At 43.9% G+C, this 20,192-nt stretch overlaps 1 protein-coding gene across 2 annotated transcripts in view; it reads left to right on the top strand.

The window, feature by feature from the left end:
* Nucleotides 1-20,192, top strand: part of itga2.2 (integrin, alpha 2 (CD49B, alpha 2 subunit of VLA-2 receptor), tandem duplicate 2) — a 216,607-nt gene that overhangs the window by 121,626 nt on the left and 74,789 nt on the right. For both annotated transcript variants that reach the window (XM_085972514.1, XM_085972511.1), the window contains exons 6-12: nucleotides 5,821-5,948; nucleotides 7,987-8,135; nucleotides 9,586-9,736; nucleotides 12,464-12,629; nucleotides 13,702-13,781; nucleotides 15,563-15,701; nucleotides 17,018-17,163. In XM_085972514.1, coding sequence (XP_085828640.1) covers nucleotides 5,821-5,948; nucleotides 7,987-8,135; nucleotides 9,586-9,736; nucleotides 12,464-12,629; nucleotides 13,702-13,781; nucleotides 15,563-15,701; nucleotides 17,018-17,163 — 959 coding nt within the window. The remainder of the gene's footprint in view (nucleotides 1-5,820; nucleotides 5,949-7,986; nucleotides 8,136-9,585; nucleotides 9,737-12,463; nucleotides 12,630-13,701; nucleotides 13,782-15,562; nucleotides 15,702-17,017; nucleotides 17,164-20,192) is intronic.

The raw sequence follows: 20,192 nt of genomic DNA, 5'->3' as shown, positions 1-20,192 counted from the left end.
TGTGGCTGGATGATACGGGGCGGATGTGTAATGCCTTACCCCATTCCTTCTCATAAATTTTTGGAACTCGTCGGACACAAACTGTGGTCCATTATCAGAGCAAATCTGCTCTGGCAAACCGTTTCTGGCAAATATGTTCCGTAGGACTGCAATCGTTTTCTCTGTAGTGGTTGAAGACATTTTTACCACCTCAGGCCACTTTGAATGAGCATCCACTGCTATTAAGAACATTGAGTCCATGAATGGACCAGCGAAATCAATATGCACCCATTGCCATGGAGAGGAGGGCCACTCCCATGGGTGTAGAGGGGCATGTGGTGGTGCATTTTGGACCTTCTGGCATCCTAAGCAGCTCTGAGTTAGGTCTTCGATTTGTTGATCGATTCCCGGCCACCACACATAAGCCCTAGCAAGGCTTTTCATTTTCACTCCCCCCAGATGACCTTCATTTAGCTCATTTAGCACTCTCTCCCTTAACTTGGGTGGAATCACCACTCTGGATCCACACATCACTGTCCCCTGGCATACTGACAGCTGTTCTCTTCTGGATGAGAATGCTGGCAACAGTGAGTCGCCATGTGTTGGCCATCCCCTCACCGTCAATTCATATACCCTCGACAGCGTCGGATCATTGCGGGTCTCCTTCTCTATATCCGCGTTTGTTACTGGCAATCGTTCAATTATTGACGAATAAAATATCTCGATAGGGTCCACTGCTGGTGCTTCCTCCACAGTAGGCAGTGGCAGGCGCGATAGCCCATCAGCGTTCCCATGCTGTTTCGTGCCTTTATATTCTATTTCATATTGACTCGCCCCTAGAAACAGGGACCATCTTTGTAACCGCTGTGCAGTCATCACTGGAACGCCCTTTTTAGGATTAAAGATGGAGACAAGTGGTTGGTGGTCAGTCAGCAAGGTGAACTTCTGCCCATGCAGATAGTGGTTGAATTTTTTTACTCCCCATACTAGGCTGAGGGCCTCCCTGTCAATTTGGGCATAGTTGCGCTCGGCTGAGGTTAGTGACCGAGACGCAAAGGCTACTGGCCTCTCCAACCCGTCTGGGAATTTGTGCGACAGCACCGCTCCAATACCATAGGTTGATGCATCACATGCCAAACGAATTGGTAGTGCTGGATTGAAATGGGCCAACACCTCTTTTGATGTGATCAATTCTTTACACTTCTGGAAAGCTCATCTACGTTCGTCATCCCACTTCCATGGTACCCCTGTTTGCAGTAGGGTGTTCAGCGGGTGTAATACCGTAGACAAATTTGGTAAGAACTTGTGGTAGTAGTTTACCATCCCGAGGAACGACCTCAGTTGTGACAAAATTTTCCGGTGCTGGAGCCTTGACTACTGCCTCAATCTTGTATGGGGACTTATGTAACCCCTCTTCATCGATGACGTGGCCACAATACGAGATCTGTTTCTGGAAAAACTCGCACTTGTGGCGATTAGCTCGTAGCCCATACTCCTTTAATCTGGTGAGCACCTTCTCCAAGTTGGCGAGGTGATCACCGTCATTTTTGCCCGTGACCAAGATGTCATCCAAATAACACTGGGTCCCCGGAATCCCTTGCAGGACCTGATCCATCGACCTTTGCCAGATAGCCGGAGCCGAGGCTACTCCAAACACCAGCCGGTTGTATTGATAGAGACCTTTATGAGTGTTGATCTTAAGGTAATGTTTCGAAGCTTCTTCTACCTCCATTTGCAAGTACGCCTGGGCTAGATCAATTTTGGTGAAGCGTTTACCTCCAGACAGCGAGGCGAAAATATCCTCAATTCGTGGAAGTGGATATTGTACCGTGTGAAGGACTGGGTTCACTGTCACCTTAAAATCCCCACAGATGCGGACCTTCTTTGGTTCCCCAGGCGTATTACTCAACGACCTCTTCATTACAGGAACGATGGGTGTAGCCCACTCGCTCCAGTCCACTTTGGACAGTACTCCTGAACGTTCCAACCCTTCCAGCTCTGCTTCAACAGCTGGTCTGATCGCGTAAGGCACTGGTCTGGCCTTCAGAAACTTTGGGCTTGCATTTTCCTCTATTTTAATCGTTGCTGTTATTCCTTTTAGTGTTCCTAGTCCCTCCTGGAACACTTCTTTTGCGTCAGTTAGCATTTTTGACAGTCGTCCAGGTGTGACGTTGTCACCCTTTTTGGCCTCAACCTTTAGTGCCTGTATGGAATGCCAATCTAATTGTATCTTCCGGGTCCATTCATTTCCTAGCAGTGGTGGTCCTCCATTTGGCAATACATATATATCCATTTTAGGTATTTCCTGGCCTTTATATGTCACTTTCACCCTTATTTTTCCTTTGGGGTAGACTTTTTGCCCCATATACGTCTTCAAGACAATCTCTGTAGCTTTCAAGGGTATGTGTGAAAATAGCCGCTTGTAGTCTCTTTGATTTATGACTGTTAGAGCTGACCCTGTGTCCAATTCCATTTTCACTTGGACTCCGTCTATCTTGAGTGTAACCCAGATAATCTGGTGATCCTCCATTTCTGTTACCTTATGTAGTTTCAGACAACCCAGCTCCTTGCTTCCGGAGTCTGTGTCACTTTTCTGTTCGTCTGAACCACTGTCCATCACCTGGTGTACCTTTTTGTACTTCTCCTGTGGAGATTTCTTACTGTTGGTTTTCTTCCCAGACCTGCAGACTCTTGCTATGTGTCCTGCTTTCCCGCACTGTCTGCACACTTGGTCCTTGAACCAACAATCTTTCTGGTCATGTGTTGTTCTGCTGCAGCGATAGCACTTCCCTGTTCCATAGGACATTTCATTGGTGCCATATTCTTGCGGTCTCCATTGTATCTCTGCAGCGCCCCTTGCGGCTGCTTCATGTGATACTGCCATACTGAAAGCTTTGTCCAGCGTAAGGTCCTTTTCTGATAGAAGCCGTTTCTGGGTTCCTTCACTTTGTAGCCCACACACAAACTTGTCCCTTAACATATCTGCTAGTCCCGCTCCAAACTGGCAGTGTTTCGATAGTTTGCACAGTTCCGTTAGGTACTCAGCATTGCTTTCATCTTTGTGTTGGTTCCTTATTTGGAACTTAAATCGTTCTGCTATCAGCAGCGGTGTGGGGTTTAAGTGGTCCTGTAGGATTTCTACTATACTTTCAAAATTCTTGTTTATCGGCTTCTCTGGGGTTATTAGATTTCGCAGTAACCCATAAGTTTTTGCACCCATGGAATTTAACAGAACCAGTGCTTTATTAGCATCTGGCACTTCATTCGCCCTGCAGTACACCTCAATACGTTCCACATATGTCACCCAATCTTCGACTTCAATGTCGAACGTAGAGATACTGCCACTCTTCGGCATCCTTGGGTGTGAGTTAACTGTCACAAATGGCGCCTCCCGTGCTTCCCCTTCTTCTCCGCTGGCACAAAATGGCATCTCCCGCGCTTTCCTTCCTTCCCGCGCTCGCCCTTCTTCTCCGCTGCGGCTTCTAAAAATGGCGCGCTCTTCCTTCTTCTCCGCGGCTCAATGGCGTCTCCCCTTTTTTCGCCCCGCGGACCCTGTTCAGCCCGTGAGCCCTGGCTGTGCTCTGCACGTTCTTCTTTTTATATTTTTCGACGCCGCTCCGTCTAGAACCCGGCTGTTTCTTAACCCTCTCTCTCTCCGGTTTGTTTTCTTTTTCTCGACGCCGCTCGGTGTTCAACCCCCGGCTGCGCCCTGCGCTCTTCACCCTCTGTCTTACCCCATCAATGCTGCTCGGCTTTCTCTCCGCCGTCGGTCGGCTCCAGCCGCCGCTGCTCGGGATGGGTCTGCGCTGGACCTGTCGTCGGTCTCTTACTGCTCGTCGTGGCTGGGGAACCAAGCCCGGCTCTCCACAGCCTCCCCTGCGAAGTTCAATCTCTGCCTGACTGCTGGGCGGTTGCTCGTGGTCGACGCCCGTGTTCCTGGCCTCGACTATTTTTTTTATGTTGCAGCTAGATTCGAATCGACACTCGTCGCCACTGTTAGATCCGTGGTTCAGTGGATATGCTATTATTAAATAATCACACAGATGCTGTACATGAACAATAAACAGGTCTTTACTGGAGGAGGGTAGTCTCTAGACTGGGGGTAGAGAGGCATGCGCAAAGCTTATATACCGGTGTGGTCACTGCCGGTACTACAGTATACAGGAGCTGTAAAAGTAGTTCTGACTTAAAGGCACATACACTACAGAGAGATGGCACTTTATGTGGCACAAAACACACTATTTTACAACTTCCCCTAGAGAGACCTAGCTCCCTCTCTCTCTCTCCTTTGCTGAATCTGATCCAGGAGAATTTATAGGTTGATCTCAATGTAATTGTAGGCTCTTCCTTTCTGCCTCCATGTAATGTTCCTCTCCCTTCTTTGGCTGCCTCTGCCAAGTCCTCCAGTGGAAGATATTCTTTAAAAGTGGTTAAAAAAAGCACTTGAATCATCCAGTCCAGCTACCTGATAGTCAATTATCTGAGCCAAGTGCCTCCCTATTTACCTGCTGCTCACCCAGCCTGCTGCAGCAATCTTCAGCCAGACTTAGCTATTTAACGGCTGCGCTCTAACTCCCTAGCACTTTACATGGGATTTGCACCACAGAACTCCAAATGGACATTTAAATTAACCGACCCAGCTATTTATGTTTATGCTGTAGGGGATCAACGGGCACAAGTCCTAGCTCACGGATGCAAAACCGACACATTTGGCCCTTTGAAATTTCAGGACCATTATCTTTTACCATACATTCAGCAGCATTTCCATTCTCAGCAGTCTTGGCCTTTCCTTTTGCAACAACCTTAACTCTGTGCCACTCAATGTTGCTCTTTTGATCTTCCTGCAAACATGATTTCTACCTTCCCTGTCTTTTGGACCTCTCTGACTGTGTAACCTTTGACTTGTCAAGCATGCCCTCATTGCCACCAACCTGCAGCATGCAGGTGGTGATATCCCACTGCCTCCACTCCCCTTGAGCAATATCACAAGACATCAGCTCCTTCTGTATAACATATGAAGGTGAGTTATGAGGAAGCGACGTTATTCAATTTTTACCAACATTGTTTGAGGCAATTGATTCCTGGACAGTGATAGACATCAGCATTGACCAATTGGGTTTCCAAAGCCTGTGGATTGCTGGAGGAAGAAAAGGCTGAGGAACGTAAGGAAGTCCCTTGAGGTCCTAGAAGGATGTTAAGTAAGAGAAGGTGCAATTAAGTGTAGATTTTAGGTAACTGCTTCTAAGTGTTGCTATAAAATTGCATAGGGATGAGAACAAAGTTCATCTTACAACAATTCTGTAAAACTGCTTGGGAAAGGGATTAACATCAAAAAAGGTTGTATCAAACACAACACATGTGCTTATCCCCAGATTTGGAGGCTGGAATATTTATGGTGGCCTGTTGTTTAGTTAACACGACACATACCTATCAGGACTGTTGGGGGGTCCCCTGTAAAGCTGCTTAGTACACTTTCACTGGTGTAATTGGTATAGTTTTACAGTGGGGGTAAAACTTCTCAGCTCGCTAATATTAGCTAAAAGGTCACTGTGAGTATAAATCTTTGTATTCACGTTGGCATTTTCATTAGCATTAGTGAACAGAGGAACTTTTATCCAAAATAACAACAGAAAATGCTGGAAAAACTCAGCAGGCCAGGCAACATCCGTGGAGAGAAATTATTATCCAATATGTATTTAGCACTGCTGCAGCTTACTGACCAGGCAGCACATTATAACATCTGTACAGATTTGTGCAGGCCAGACATACAGTTCTATTGAGTGGATGATGCACGGTAATAACATGTCACAATTAACACTATAGCATTTATTCTGCTTATAGCTTGTGCATCCTACATGGATCTTGTGATAGTGCTGGATGGATCCAACAGTATCTGGCCTTGGGCGCCAGTCCAAGATTTCCTTAAAAAATTAACAGGAAGTTTAGACATCGGCCCTAACAAAACTCAGGTAACTACACATTTTTTAATTTTGGCTCTTTTTTTGGCTTTGTAAATTGTGGCTTTACTCAAGATTCGGATTTTACTATCTGTAAATTTTTTGTGTGTCAGTATATATTTTATAAAAATAAGGACAGAGTGTATGACATTATAATAGGGATTGAATTACACCTGCATGCCAACTATTATCCCAGCCTCTACAGCTGCTTCACCTTAAGACTATTCTTGGTCCTGACTCCCTGTGTGCAATTCCATAGGAGGTCTTGCGTGATGTTGCACATGTTACATCGGCGAATATGATCTCTCTTTTACCTATTCTGTTGTCTTTGTGTTTCTGTGACTCTCTTTGTCTCTCCTCTTCTCCTTCTGTCTGTTATTCTTTTTCTCGCTCTCTGTATTTTCCTTTTTCTTTTGGATGGGAAGTGCTGGGTGGTGCAGCGGAGTATGACAGGGAAAGATGTCACCAATGGCTGGAGGTTACATTTTCTGTTGAAGGTTGTGGGGAAAGTGTGCCCTTAGTGACTGCCTTCCTCTTGCCTTTTGCCTTCAATTGTCCTTCGCCCTACTACATCGCATTCCCTATAGGTTTGTCTTCTCATTACCTGCTCCCCTTCCTACCACCCCTCACTCACGTTGCTGTCCCTACGCACTCTCATTGCTACGCTTAGCTCTTCCCCTTTGAACTATCTGCTCCACCTCTCTGTCCCTCTTCCCTCACCCCACCCCTTGCTCTGCTGTTAATCACTTCACACTTAATTCTCCTTCTACACCCTCTCATTCCCACTTGCATCCTCCAAGGGTGAGTTGTGTTTCAAAATCTAACTTGTGTATTTTTGTTGAAAAATTAACTAAAATTAGAATGATCAAAGGCACTCTAGCCTAGAAATTCCTGGAGCCACACTCTGCCACTGGGGGTGCAGTGAGGCAGGACTTCCACCTGCCCACCTGCTGTGGTCCTGACCCTGGCCCTGGCCCAAATCCCAAGCACCCCTATTGCATAATAGGGGTGGGTACCCGTTCCATTGACGGCACTATTGGGGCACCCACCCTGCGCAGGCACAGAATTTTGGAGTGGCATCTAACCACTTTGTGTTAGGGCCATAGACCAATGCAGCGTAAGATCTCCAAGGTAATGATTTTTGTCATGGCTTGCTCCTTTTCTGTTTTGCTCCTTTGCTAATGGCAGTCAATCTGTCCGAGATTGATTGCTATTTGAAATGGTATTGTGGGGGCCCCACTTATGGCCGTTGTACAGCAAGTACTTCTGCTTGACCCGGGCACACTTACGGTTGGCTTGTACACTGGACAGAACAGGTTAACTTTCCAGCGGAGTTCAGCGTCCCATCAGTCCTGCCTCTAAGTATGATGTAGTCCCAAACATAAGAGGCAGGATGAAAAGACAACTTCGATTTAACCACCATCATCCCTTTTGTCATTTAATCTCTCCTGCCTTTCACCCTATCACAGACCTTCTCTTTTGTTCTTTCTTCCCCTCCCCCCTTTCCCTGCCTTTGTACTTGTTTAAAAACTGGTACATCTCTAACTTTGTCTAGTTCTGACGAAAGGTCATCGACCTGAAATGTTAACTCTGTTTCTCTCTCTACGATGCTGTCTGACCTGCTGAGTGTTTCCAGCATTTTCTGTTTTAATTTTAGATGTAACCACTTTACGCAGAGTACAGTGAATGTATGGAATGGACTGCTGAGGGAAGCAGTAAATTCAAGAGAGGGTTAGAAAAGTTGGTGAAAATTTGACAGAAGGATGTGAGGAATATTGTGGGATATAATATGACTGAATTTCCTGTCTGCCCCGCTGCCAAAATGCATTCCACTTGCAATGACCTGAACACACCTGTAGTTTTGGATCAGATCATCATACTACCCACCCCCGCCCCACCCCGATATGTCCCCGGAATGCGCCTGCCCCTTGGCAAGTCTTTGTGCCTAAGTAAAGGGGCAGTAATACTGCCATTTTGAAAAGTATATATGTGAAAAACTGTCTTGTATGTTCAACTGTAAAAGGTGATTCCACTTATTTGATCCAAATAGGTGTCTATTGTACAATATGCTGAAGATGCAATAATTCAATTCAAGTTGAACTCTTACAAAACAACAGCCAAAGTTGAACAGGTTGCAGCAAACATCCCACAAAAGCAAGGACAGGAAACAAACACAGCTGGTGGAATTGACTACGCAAGGTAATTTACGTCTTAAAGCAAGTTGCATTAACTATTTATTTGTAATTGCTTATGAAAAAATAGTGCTGCAGTAATTGCCTAGACTATATCATCCTCTTAATAAAAACAGTTTATACTGGAAATTCAGAGCAGGTCCACCTACACCTAAAAAGAGAAAAGACAAGTTCAGGATACAGCTGGAGATCTTTCCTCACAACCCTCATTCAGCCTTTACTGTGGTTAAGTATGAGAGTCTAGCATGATGTGCAGATTTTCCTTCGTGCCTATATTCAGGATCTCCCACTCTTTATTTGTGTTTACAAGTGATGCCTTTGTTTAAATTTCCACACTGAGCTGTCACCAGATCTGCAATAATTTATTTACTTTTATTCATCATTTAATTTCTTTGAATGTTTCCAATTCTTGTTACACTCGTAGGCCACATGGGTTGCCGAAAACCTTGTCCTGTTCAAAAACTATAATTTTTTTGTTTTGTTTTTGTATTTTTTTCGTGTAAAAAACTATAATTAAATGATACAACTCAATCACTTTTAGTCCTTCAGAGACAAACCCTATTATGTCTATTTAGTTACCTAAAATACTAGCTGATCTCCTGTGGCATTGCTCACGAGTAGTCTGCAGTTGTAATGTTTAGCTGTTAACTGTCCCTTTAAGCCAATTGCTCAGGACTCTCTTTGAGGAAGTGTTCTCAATCGGTCCTGAAGTCAATTCGAGGCTAATGATTGTTGCTGTTGGCAGTTAGATGGCTCTTCCCCTTGTTCCTTCAACAGCCTCTTTAGATTATCTCAATTTCAGAAAAAAAGCAGCAGGAAGTAAATGAGCTTCTTTCTCTTTTTGTATATATTTTAAAAATATTGTTGAGTTATGATTTGTTGGAGCAAAGTGTGACATCTGGAGTGTTAACTTCAGAATGCGATAGGGACTTAAAATGTTTATATAAAATAGGTGGATAATGATATCACAAGAAGATCAACGTTGCGACAAAATTGAGTCCACAGTGACAGCATTTACCCGTAACTTTTGGGGGACACCATATAAAATAGAAACATAGAGATGGCTTAAATAATTAAGAACAGAGCAACAGACCAATGGCATAAGAAAGCACTCAGACAAAGACTGCTAGTTCATAGACCTTTAACGGAACAGATTTATGATCCTAACATTGGCGGTCAGTACTTTGGGCCCAGATGGAAAAGCACAGCTGCATGTTTTGCCTCATTTTTAATTTTAATTATAATTTCATAATTTCCTACAAACTAATTAACATGAAGTTTTAACCTCTATATTAATTGAAAGACTTGTAGATCGCTGGGCAGTTGTTTTAAATTTACACAACTAACTTGTAGAATTCACTGAGCTAACTTATTTTAAGTAAGTTGGCAGCTTTGTGCTTGAAGGTCGAGCTGGTTCCGTTCTTTGCAATCTGTCACATCACTTTGTCATATTTCAGGAAATATGCATTCTCACCTCAAAATGGTGGAAGATCAACAGCAACAAAGGTCATGGTTGTTGTAACTGATGGTGAATCTCATGACAGCGCCAAGTTACCACAAGTGATAGCTGCATGTGAGAATGAACGAATAATCAGATTTGGGATTGCTGTAAGTAAACGTCAAACTTTATATTTTAGCAAATTAGATATCCATAATTTAACAGAGGTTGTAAAATATTTAGCAAGGTTATGCACTGAACAATAGAATCTTTCAAAAATACATTTTTCTGGAATTTTACTGTTCACTTTTCGATAAGGTCCCGCATAAGAGATTAGCGTGCAAAATTAAGGCACATGGGATTGGGGGCAAGGTATTGACTTGGATAGAGAACTGGTTGGCGGACAGAAAGCAAAGAGTTGGAATAAACGGGTCGTTTTCCGAGTGGCAGGCAGTGACTAGTGGGGTACCGCAAGGATCGGTCCTAGGACCCCAGCTGTTCACAATATATATTAATGATCTGGATGAGGGAATTGGATGTAATATCTCCAAATTTGCAGATGACACAAAGCTGGGTGGGAGAGTATGCTGTGAGGAGGATGTCATGAAACTCCAGTACGATTTGGACAGGTTAGGTGATTGGGCAGAAACATGGCAAATGCACTATAATGTGGATAAATGTGAGGTTATCCACTTTGGTGGCAAAAACAGGAAGGCAGATTATTATTTGAATGGCAATAGATTGGGAGAAGGGGAAGTGCAAAGAGACCTGGGTGTTCTTGTGCACCAGTCGCTGAAGGTAAGCATGCAGGTGCAGCAGGCGGTTAAGAAGGCAAATGGTATGTTGGCCTTCGTAGCAACAGGGTTCGAGTACAGGAACAAGGATGTCTTGCTACAGTTATACAGGGCCTTGGTGAGACCGCACCTTGAGTATTGTGTGCAGTTTTGGTCGCCTTATCTGAGGAAGGACGTACTTGCCATGGAAGGAGTGCAGTGAAGATTCACCAGGCTGATACCTGGGATGGCAGGAATGACGTATGAGGAGAGATTGCGTCGATTGGGCTTATACTCACTGGGGTTTAGAAGATTGAGAGGGGATCTCATCGAAACCTATAAAATTCTGTCAGGCCTGGACAGACTAGATGCTGGAAGGATGTTCCCGATGGTTGGGGAGTCCAGAACCAGGGGTCATAGTCTAAGGATAAGGGGTAGGACATTTAGGACTGAAATGAGGAGGAATTTCTTCACCCAGAGAGTGGTGAACCTGTGGAATTCTCTGCCACAGAGGGCGGTGGAGGCCAGTTCATTAAATATATTCAAGAAAGAGTTGGATATATTTCTTAAGGCTAAAGGGATCAAGGGATATGGAGAGAAGGCAGGGACAGGGTACTGAATTTGGATGATCAACCATGATCTCATTGAATGCCGGAGCAGGCTCGAAGGGCCGAATGGCCTACTCCTGCTCCTATCTTCTATGTTTCTATGTTTCTATGTTACTGCACCAGTCAAAGAAAAACTTTAGCCTAGAAATTAGTTGGCTATATCAGCAGACAAATGCTTAACATATTCATATGACATTGCTCTGTCAGCTATTTTAACACAGGTGTTAACCTGTTTATATTAAATGTGTTAAAAGTTTGTTCAAAGGGATGTCATACAAACTCCTTAAACATTCATTGACTTATACTGCCCACTTTAATTTTATGTTTTACTGGCTTATAGGCTACAGCATGATAAATTTTACTACCAAATTGCTATAGCTAACTAGCATTATTAGTATCTCAAAACTGGAGTGAGTGCAGAAAGACGATGGTTTGGCGATGAAGAGAAACAACTAACTCAATAGTTAACACCTGAGTTAAAGTAACAGGCAGAAGAATATCACACAAATGTGTTAAGTATTCATTCCCTAATATCACTAACTAATTCATAGTCAATGTTTGATGCTGACAGTCAGCATTTTGGAAGCCTAGTCAGTACTGACACACGTCAGCTAAACATCTGTGCTCCCTCCCCCCACCAATCCAGTCTACAGAGTCTGCTGGCTAATGCAATGGACAACCTACAACTATGCAGCACTCCCTTGGAACTGTGTTGAAGTGTCAGCCTAGATTAAAATTTCATGAAGACATGATCCCAGCAGTTACACCAGGATTGCACTCACTAGTGAGCTCTCCCATTGGCACTGCCAAAGTATGCAGGGTCAGTGGGAGATCACCCTCTTTGCATAGGGCTGGTAGGTGCCTGCTCCATTAGGGAGGCCTCTTGGCAACCCGCCTGCCCCAGGAGGCCACAAAATGCAGTGTTGGTGATTGGGGAGGGGTGAGTGTCGGCACCAGCTCCCCTATAAAATGCCAGACTGTTCCTGCTGTGGACCAAAGAAAAATTTGGTCTCACCATCTCTTCAGGGTTCCAAGTCACGATTAAGGCCTGGGCCTCCAGTGTGAGCCCAATTTCACCATCTTTGAGACCTGTACATCTCTGCCCTCTAGGCCAACAATCACCATAGCAATGTTTCCCATACCAAGGCTACTGGAACTCCCAAGTTTGGGAGTCCTAGCTCCTACCCCCAGCTGCTTCATGTCGGTGGCCGTGTTTGGATTAACAGAAGGCTCCACCCACAAACGTAGTCACAGAAAACTCCCAGGCGAGATTGGAACACTATCGCCAAAGAGCTGTAGAATTCCTTCCCCTATGTGCTCAAGACTTGAAGTGGGACCTGAACCCACAGTCTTTTGACTCAGACGTGAGAGTGTTACCACTGAACAAAGCTAACATTCCAGGCAAGCTAAATTTATCAATATCATCAACTGCAAAACCTATTGGAAATTGGAACAGCTAACAAAAATGTGCAATTTTCTTTGATGTAATAAAATTCAATGTTTTTTTATTTCATAGGTTCTTGGATATTACATTAGAGAGGGAATAAACCCAGACAATTTAATCAAGGAAATCAAGTCCATTGCAAATGACCCAAAAGAGAAGCATTTTTTCAATGTATCTTCAGAAGCTGCTTTGATAGAAATAGCTAGTGCCCTCAGAGAACGTATCTTTAGTATTGAAGGTAAATCTTTCTTTGTGTTTTCTTCAAAGTATTTTGTGTTCTTATATTTTTATTTTAGTCAATTGGTGATTTTCAAATAATTAATCCATTTGAAGGCTCGCTACAATGATGCTGTGTGCAGTTTTGGACTATAGGAAGAATGTTGAGGCAATAGAAAGGGTACAGCACAGATTCAATAAGATACTGCCTGCTGTCAGGAAATACAAATACGAAGAAAGACTTGGAAATTTGGGGCTGTTTTCATTAGAACAGAAGACATTATGGGGTGATTTGATAAAGGTGTTTAAAATTATGAAGGATGGGACAGAAGACATAGCAACAGACTGTTTCCAATGCTTGACCCATCTAGAGCAAGGGGACATCAATATAAGATTAAATATAAGAAACTTAAGCACAGAGGGTTGTGAGAGTGAAATGCACTACTGGAGTTAGTGATTGAAGCAGAGGCCATATCAACATTCAAGAATAGGTTAGATAGGTGGTTGAAGAAAAGAGGAATAAAGCGATATGGCACAGAACAGGCACATGGGATTAAAACTACTGCTTGTGCTGAAAATAAACACCAACACAGATTGGTTGGGCCAGCCTTTTTCCGTATTGTAATTCTATGTATTACAGGCCCGAAAAGAGCAAATGAGGTTATAGCTACATAATGCGGTCAGAGCTTCTACACAGTGCTCCAGATACTCAGAATGAGAGGCATGGTCACAATGTTGGGGCCTTTCCCTTAAACTTGTTGTGAGTGGCTGCTCTGCTTGTTTCCACCAGTTACAGGGTTTCTTCACTGTGTTTCTAAAACTGAACTTGCTCAGAGCTTCTTAAAGTTGCACCAGATCTGAACAGTGATTCCACTTTACGAATGTGCACCTGGTCTGTGACCATAAGCACAGATTCACGCAGCATCCATGATTTCATCTTAAGCCAATCCATGGTGCCAATATTATTTCAAGGGCCAGGAAGCCTGACCAAAATTAATCAAAGTTGTGATGGAAATAGCATGACATGACATTTCTGTAAGCACAAGGAGATACATGCTTTATAGTTATGTATTTTATTGTTTTAATTCTACTAGGGACAAGCAATAAGAATGAAGATACCTTCCTGTTGGAAATGGCACAAGTTGGATTCAGTGCACACTTCATACCTAGCCAGGTATTAACTTTTTCTGTATGATTTTCTTTTTGTGTGGTAATTGTCAAGGTGAAGAATTAGCACAAGAAGTAAATCATTTGTTTTTTGTTTGCATTCTATGACAGTAAGAGCAACAACAATAACAACTTTTATTTATATAGCGCTTTTAACATAGTAAAATGTCCATAAGGTGCTTCACAGGAGCGTTATCAAACAAAATTTGACACTGAGCCACATAAGGAGACATTAGGGCAGACGACCAAAAGCTTGGTCAAAGACGTAAATTTAAGGAGCGTTTTAAAGGAGTAAAGAGAGGTAGCGAGGTGGAGAGGTTTAGGGAGGGAATTCCAGAGCTTAGAGCCTTGGCAGCTGAAGGTACGGCCACCAATGGTGGAACGGTAAAAATTGGGGATGCACAAGAGGCCAAAATTGAAGGAGCGCAGATATCTCAGAGGATTGTAGGGCTGGAGGAGATTACACAGACAGGGAGGGATGAGGCCATGGAAGGATTTGAAAACAAGGATGAGAATTTTAAAATTGAGGCGTTGTTTAATCGGGAGCCAATGTAGGTCAGCGAGGTGATGGGTGAATGGGACTTGTTGCGAGTTAGGACACGGGTAGCAGAGTTTTGGATGGTCTCAAGTTTATTGCTAAAGGCTATTTTCTACACTAGCACTGTGATTCTGTGGATGCCCATCCAACAGAAATTGGATGAAGATTTGTTTCACTTCAGCCCTTTAGTAGAAATCAAAGTAAAAGACTTTGGGATAGATTTTAATCTTCACCACCTGGGCAGTAATTTGGCAGTGTGGATCACCCACCCTTTATAGAATCATTTTTATACTATTTATGTGCATCTGAATTTAATGCATTGTTATCACAGAATCACAGAAACCCCACAGTGCAGATAGAGGCCATTTCAGCCCATCGAGCCTGCACCGACACATATCCCACCCGGTCCCCGTAACCCCTACACCAACACATATCCCACCCTATCCCTGTAACCCCACGTATTTAATCCCCCTAACACTAAGGGTCAATTTATCATAGCCAATCAACCTAACCCGCACATCTTTGGACTGTGGGAGGAAACCGGAGCACCCGGAGGAAACCCACGCAAACACGGGGAGAATGTGCAAACTCCACACAGACAGTCACCTGAGGCCGGATTCGAACCCGGGTCCCTGGCGCTGTGAGGCAACAGTGCTAACCACTATGCCACCGTCCTGGTTTTCATAAATCCCCAAAAATGCTGGACAAGGAGCCAAATGTTTAACAACTAGAGAGATTGGGACGTGCAGTGAGTTGACACATTGATCTTTCATTTTTGGGACTGAATTTAATTCTGAATAATGGGCTGAAAGTTTTACTGTGAGCTGTGAAATTAGTAACAACAGTCTCGACCCATTTACTAGAGGTTATACAGCACATAATTAAAAATGTTTGGCATTAAATTGCCAATCCCACTCAGAAAGGTTAAAGTATGGCTCGTCACGTGTGGGAATTGAAAACATTGGTGCAGTAAGGGGTGTTCTTCCAAAATTGGGGTAGAGGAAAGGAAACGTTACTCTGCAATACCTGCCCCAGGAGTGCTTGGTGCTGTCACTGTAGGCCCAAAATGGGAAAGTGTTCTATTTTGCAGCAGTAACGTCCCTCAACTTGATGAGAACAAAAACTTAAAAAAATTAAATCCATTGCAACGTCTATAGAAAAATGTGAAATATAATGCCACCCAGTGATCAATTCATTGAGTGCGGTTTCCTAGTTGTGCACTTTATTCAAGATAAACTTTCTTTTTGCAGGACTTGCTGATATTGGGAGCAGTAGGAGCTTATGATTGGACAGGCACAACTGTCCATAAATCATCTGGCAAGACTACTATTTTTGCCAAGAAAATTTTTCAAGACATTCTGCAAGATAGAAATGACAGTTCATACTTAGGTAAACTTTAACTTTAATCCCACTCATTACAAAATCAAGGTTCTGCATTCAGTTTCTGACTCATCAATTCAACATTAGGGCAAACAAGAAGGTATGTACAATTTTTAAGATGTTATAAACAACGAGCAAAATTTCCTATCTAGTCATAGAAGCCCCAGTGGCACTGCCAGTCATAAATAGGATAACATTAAACATCAACATGCGCCATATAGAGGCAGACTGCAGGTTTATGCTTGTGAAATCCCAAATACTGAGTTCCTAATCTCAGCCAACCTGCCATGGATAGTTGTCAAGCTGAATCCAGACACTCCCCAGAGGAAGGGATGGAGAGGAAGAAAGTTATTCCCAAGCTTTTTTTAAACTCACCTCCTGGTGGCTTGATTCAGAGTTGCACTGACCAATGCTTTGTTCATTACAGTTAATTGTTTAGAACTTAACTTTTTTATATATATAATGGATTGATTTTTCTGTCCGGTTCACCTGGGGAATGGTCTGTTCCCAAGGGCAAAGAAGAAAAGGGAGCAGATAGCCATGATGCCAGATCTTCACCCCTTTATGTTGCCCACAAATTTCTAGGGTTACCTCCCAAGGTGGGGATCTGGAGTGTTTGTGGTTGCCATGGTAATGAGAAAGGCTTAGGGATAACCACCCTTTCTTATCCCCGCCCCCCCCCACCACACACACACCTCATTGAAGGATGCTCATTTTGTAGGTCTCCCAGAAGAATTTGGCCTTAGACCCTGCACCCTGCTCATCTCTGATTAAAGGATCGGAGAGGGACATACAGCAAAGACCAGAGGACCAGAAAGGATAAGTCCTCTTTTCTTTCAGAGACAGTAGGACAGGAGCTCAATACTGGAGTATTCTGGCTGGCTGTTTTTTTGGACAGCAGCCAGAAGGTCCTTAGGCAAGCAGCCATTACCACTGCTGTCTAGGCCTCTCAGGCATATCCATGCCCTTTTCCATGCGCAAGGCCCTGCCAAGAGGCAGCATACACCTAGACTAATAATCTGAATCCACAATTATGGGTGGGTTCTGATCAGGGCAGACTGGGCACACTTCAGGTACACTCAACCTAACTAGTGCCAAAGTTCAGGGAGGCAAAGAAAGCAATCCTAATAAGTCGAATGAATTCAGATGCACCTCAACCTGCTTAATAGACAAATCTAGGTGTTAGGTTTTATAATGATGAATAAATTAAGCATTTAAAGCACAATTTAAGCATTTAAAGTATATATATTACACTTTATAAACCTACTATTGACTTTCGAACAATATTTTCTCTGTTAATATATTACATGTATTTTCATTCACAGGTTACTCTTTGACATCCCTGGTTACACCAGATTCTGTGTTCTATGTTGCCGGAGCACCACGCTTCCAACACACTGGCCAGATAGTCATTTATACAGTTGGATTAAATGATGAGGTGGTAATTAAGCAGACACAAAAAGGAGAACAGGCATGTACAGTGCTAACCCATCTTTTTCTTTCAAATTCTGATTGACCTGTACTTTCTACTTTTGTTGGAAAGGACAATGATACCACAACCTGTCTGGATTTGTTTTTGAGGAAAGGGATATTAAGCTGATTTATTAGAAAGCTGGACATTGCATTCTGTTACATTTGGAAAAATGGTGCATTGATTCAAATTTCAGTCTATGAAGGCCATAAAAATCAATCTTTATCAGCAAATTACATACAAACTACAAACTTCTGCTCATTCACAGAAGCAACATTGCTCCAGAAGTGCAGTAGGAGCCTGGCCCTTACATAGAGTTGCCCTCATGGCTGAAGAAAAGGGAAGATTTTTCTCTATGCATCTCCATTGGGCCTTTGACAGGCTGAACTTGTTTACCCTCCACCAGGCCATTTACAAACACTGGGCACGGTGATTATTTCAGTGTCTTTCATTCTGCCAGCGCAATTCACACTCCATCTAGAGCCATCCTTTGTTTCTTAACCTGTCCCATTACCATCTCCTCTTGCCTTGAATATCTCTTAATGCCTCTTTTCTTCTCCTGCCTTCCATCCTATCACAGACCTTCCCATTTGTTCTTTCATCCCCTCCCCCATTTCCCAGCCCCTAAACTTGCTTTAAAATCTGTTCCTTTTCCTGCTTTTTTCCAGTTCTGACGAAAGGTCTTCGACCTGAAACGTTAACTCTGTTTCTCTCTCCACGGATGCTGCCTGGCCTGCTGAGTTTTTCCAGCATTTTCTGTTGTTACTTATTATTCCGGTGGTGTTCCGGACCCTCTGCGCATGCGCCCCCATTTGGCACTCAATCCGGTTGCACATGCGCAGTACCAAACAGTGCGGCGGCTGTGGCCTGCACTGGCACGCTTTCCTCGGCTTCTTGCAGAGAAGGTCAGGGGATCAGATCGGGAGGAGAGGGGTTCGAAGGGTGGGTGAGGAGAGGGTATCAAAGGGGGAGGAGAGGAGACGGGATCAAAGTGGGGAGAGGAGAGGGTATCGAAGGGGGGAGGAGATCAAAGGGGTGGAGAAGAGAGGGGATCAAAGGGGGCGGAGAGCAGAGGAGATCAAAGGTGGGAGAAGAGGAGATCAAAGGGGGGAGGAAGGAGAGGGGATCGAAGGGGGGAGCAGAGGAGATCAAATCAGGGAGTAGAGGAGAGGGGATCGAAGGGGAGAGAGAGGCTCGCAGGGGGATAGAGGGGCTCGAAGGGGGAGAGAGGAGCTCGCAGGGGGAGGGAGGACCTCAGAGAGGGGAAGAGGAGCTCACTGGGGAGAGAGGAGCTCAGAGAAAGGAGTTTGGAGAGTGGATGGAATGTCAGGAACTCGGGGGGAGAAGGTCAGGAACTCAGGGAAGTGGGGGGTGAGAAGGTCGGCAGGGGAAGGTCAGGAACTCGGGGAGAGAAGGTCAGAAACTTGTTGGGGGGGAGCACGGTGAGAACAGTGGGGAGGGGGGAAGAACGTGATCCAGGTCTAAAGGTGGGGGCTGAGAGCAAGAACGTGACCTAGATGGGAAGATACATCACATTCTCCCACCCTCTGTTAGGCCTGGTTCTTCCACCCCCATCCCCTTTACACCTGCACCACATTCTCCCTCTCCTCACCGCCCCACCCCTTCCCCCCCACCCCACAAGACTGCAGTGGTTCAAGAAGGCAGCTCATGACCACCCTCTCAGCGGCAACTAGGGATGGGCAATAAATAAATAAATTTTAACAAATTAGAGCATATTCTGTGTTGGTCCTACCAACATGCATGCACAACATTACATTTATGTGTTATTTGCCGGGATCGACTATTCCAATGTTCTCCTGGTCAGCCTCCCATCTCCCACCCTCACTGAACTTGAGCTCAGCCAAAACTCTGCTGCTTGTATCCTAACAGATAGAGGATTGGGAAAACTTTAAAAGACAGCAAAAAATAACAAAAAGATTGATTAAGAAAGGGAAGATAGATTATGAAAGTAAATTAGCAAAAAATATAAAAACAGATAGTAAGAGTTTTTATAGTTATATAAAAAGAAAAAGGGTGGCTAAAGTAAATGTTGGTCCCTTAGAGGATGAGACCGGGAAATTAATGGTGGGAAATATGGAGATGGCAAAAACACTGAATGAATATTTTACATCAGTCTTTACAGTAGAAGACACTAAGAATATCCCAACACTGGACAAACAGGGGGCTAAAGGGGGGGAGGAGCTAAACACGATCAAAATCACTAAGGAAGTGGTACTCGGTAAAATAATGGGACTCAAGGCGGATAAATCACCTGGACCTGATGGCTTACATCCTAGGGTCTTGAGGGAAGTGGCGGTAGGGATTGTGGATGCATTGGTAATAATTTTCCAAAACTCCCTGGACTCGGCAATGGTCCCGGCAGACTGGAAAACTGCTAATGTAACACCCTTATTTAAAAAGGGCAGTAGACAGAAGGCTGGAAACTATAGACCGGTTAGCCTAACATCTGTGGTAGGTAAAATTTTGGAGTCCATTATTAAGGAGACAGTAACAGGACATTTGGATAATCATAATTTAATAGGGCAAAGTCAGCATGGTTTTATGAAGGGGAAGTCATGTTTGACAAATTTGCTGGAGTGCTTTGAGGAAGTAACATATAGGGTGGATAAAGGGGAACCAGTGGACGTAGTGTATTTAGACTTCCAAAAGGCATTTGACAAGGTGCCACACAAAAGATTATTGCTTAAGATAAAAAATCACGGGATTGGGGGTAATATTCTGGCATGGATAGAGGATTGGCTATCTAACAGAAGGCAGAGAGTTGGGATAAATGGTTCATTCTCAGACTGGCAATCAGTAACTAGTGGTGTTCCGCAGGGGTCAGTGCTGGGTCCCCAACTCTTTACAATCTATATTAACGATTTGGAGGAGGGGACCGAGTGTAACATATCAAAGTTTGCAGATGATACTAAGATGGGAGGGAAAGTAGTGAGTGAGGAGGACATAAAAAACCTGCAAGGGGACATCGACAGGCTAAGTAAGTGGGCAGAGATTTGACAGATGGAATA

The sequence above is a fragment of the Somniosus microcephalus genome, chromosome 2, assembly GCF_052327205.1.
Source record: "Somniosus microcephalus isolate GS21.2 chromosome 2, FLI_Smic_1.0, whole genome shotgun sequence".
Classification (NCBI taxonomy): domain Eukaryota; kingdom Metazoa; phylum Chordata; class Chondrichthyes; order Squaliformes; family Somniosidae; genus Somniosus; species Somniosus microcephalus.
Note: the sequence above shows the minus strand (reverse complement) of the source record. Positions and strands in the feature narration are given on the sequence as shown.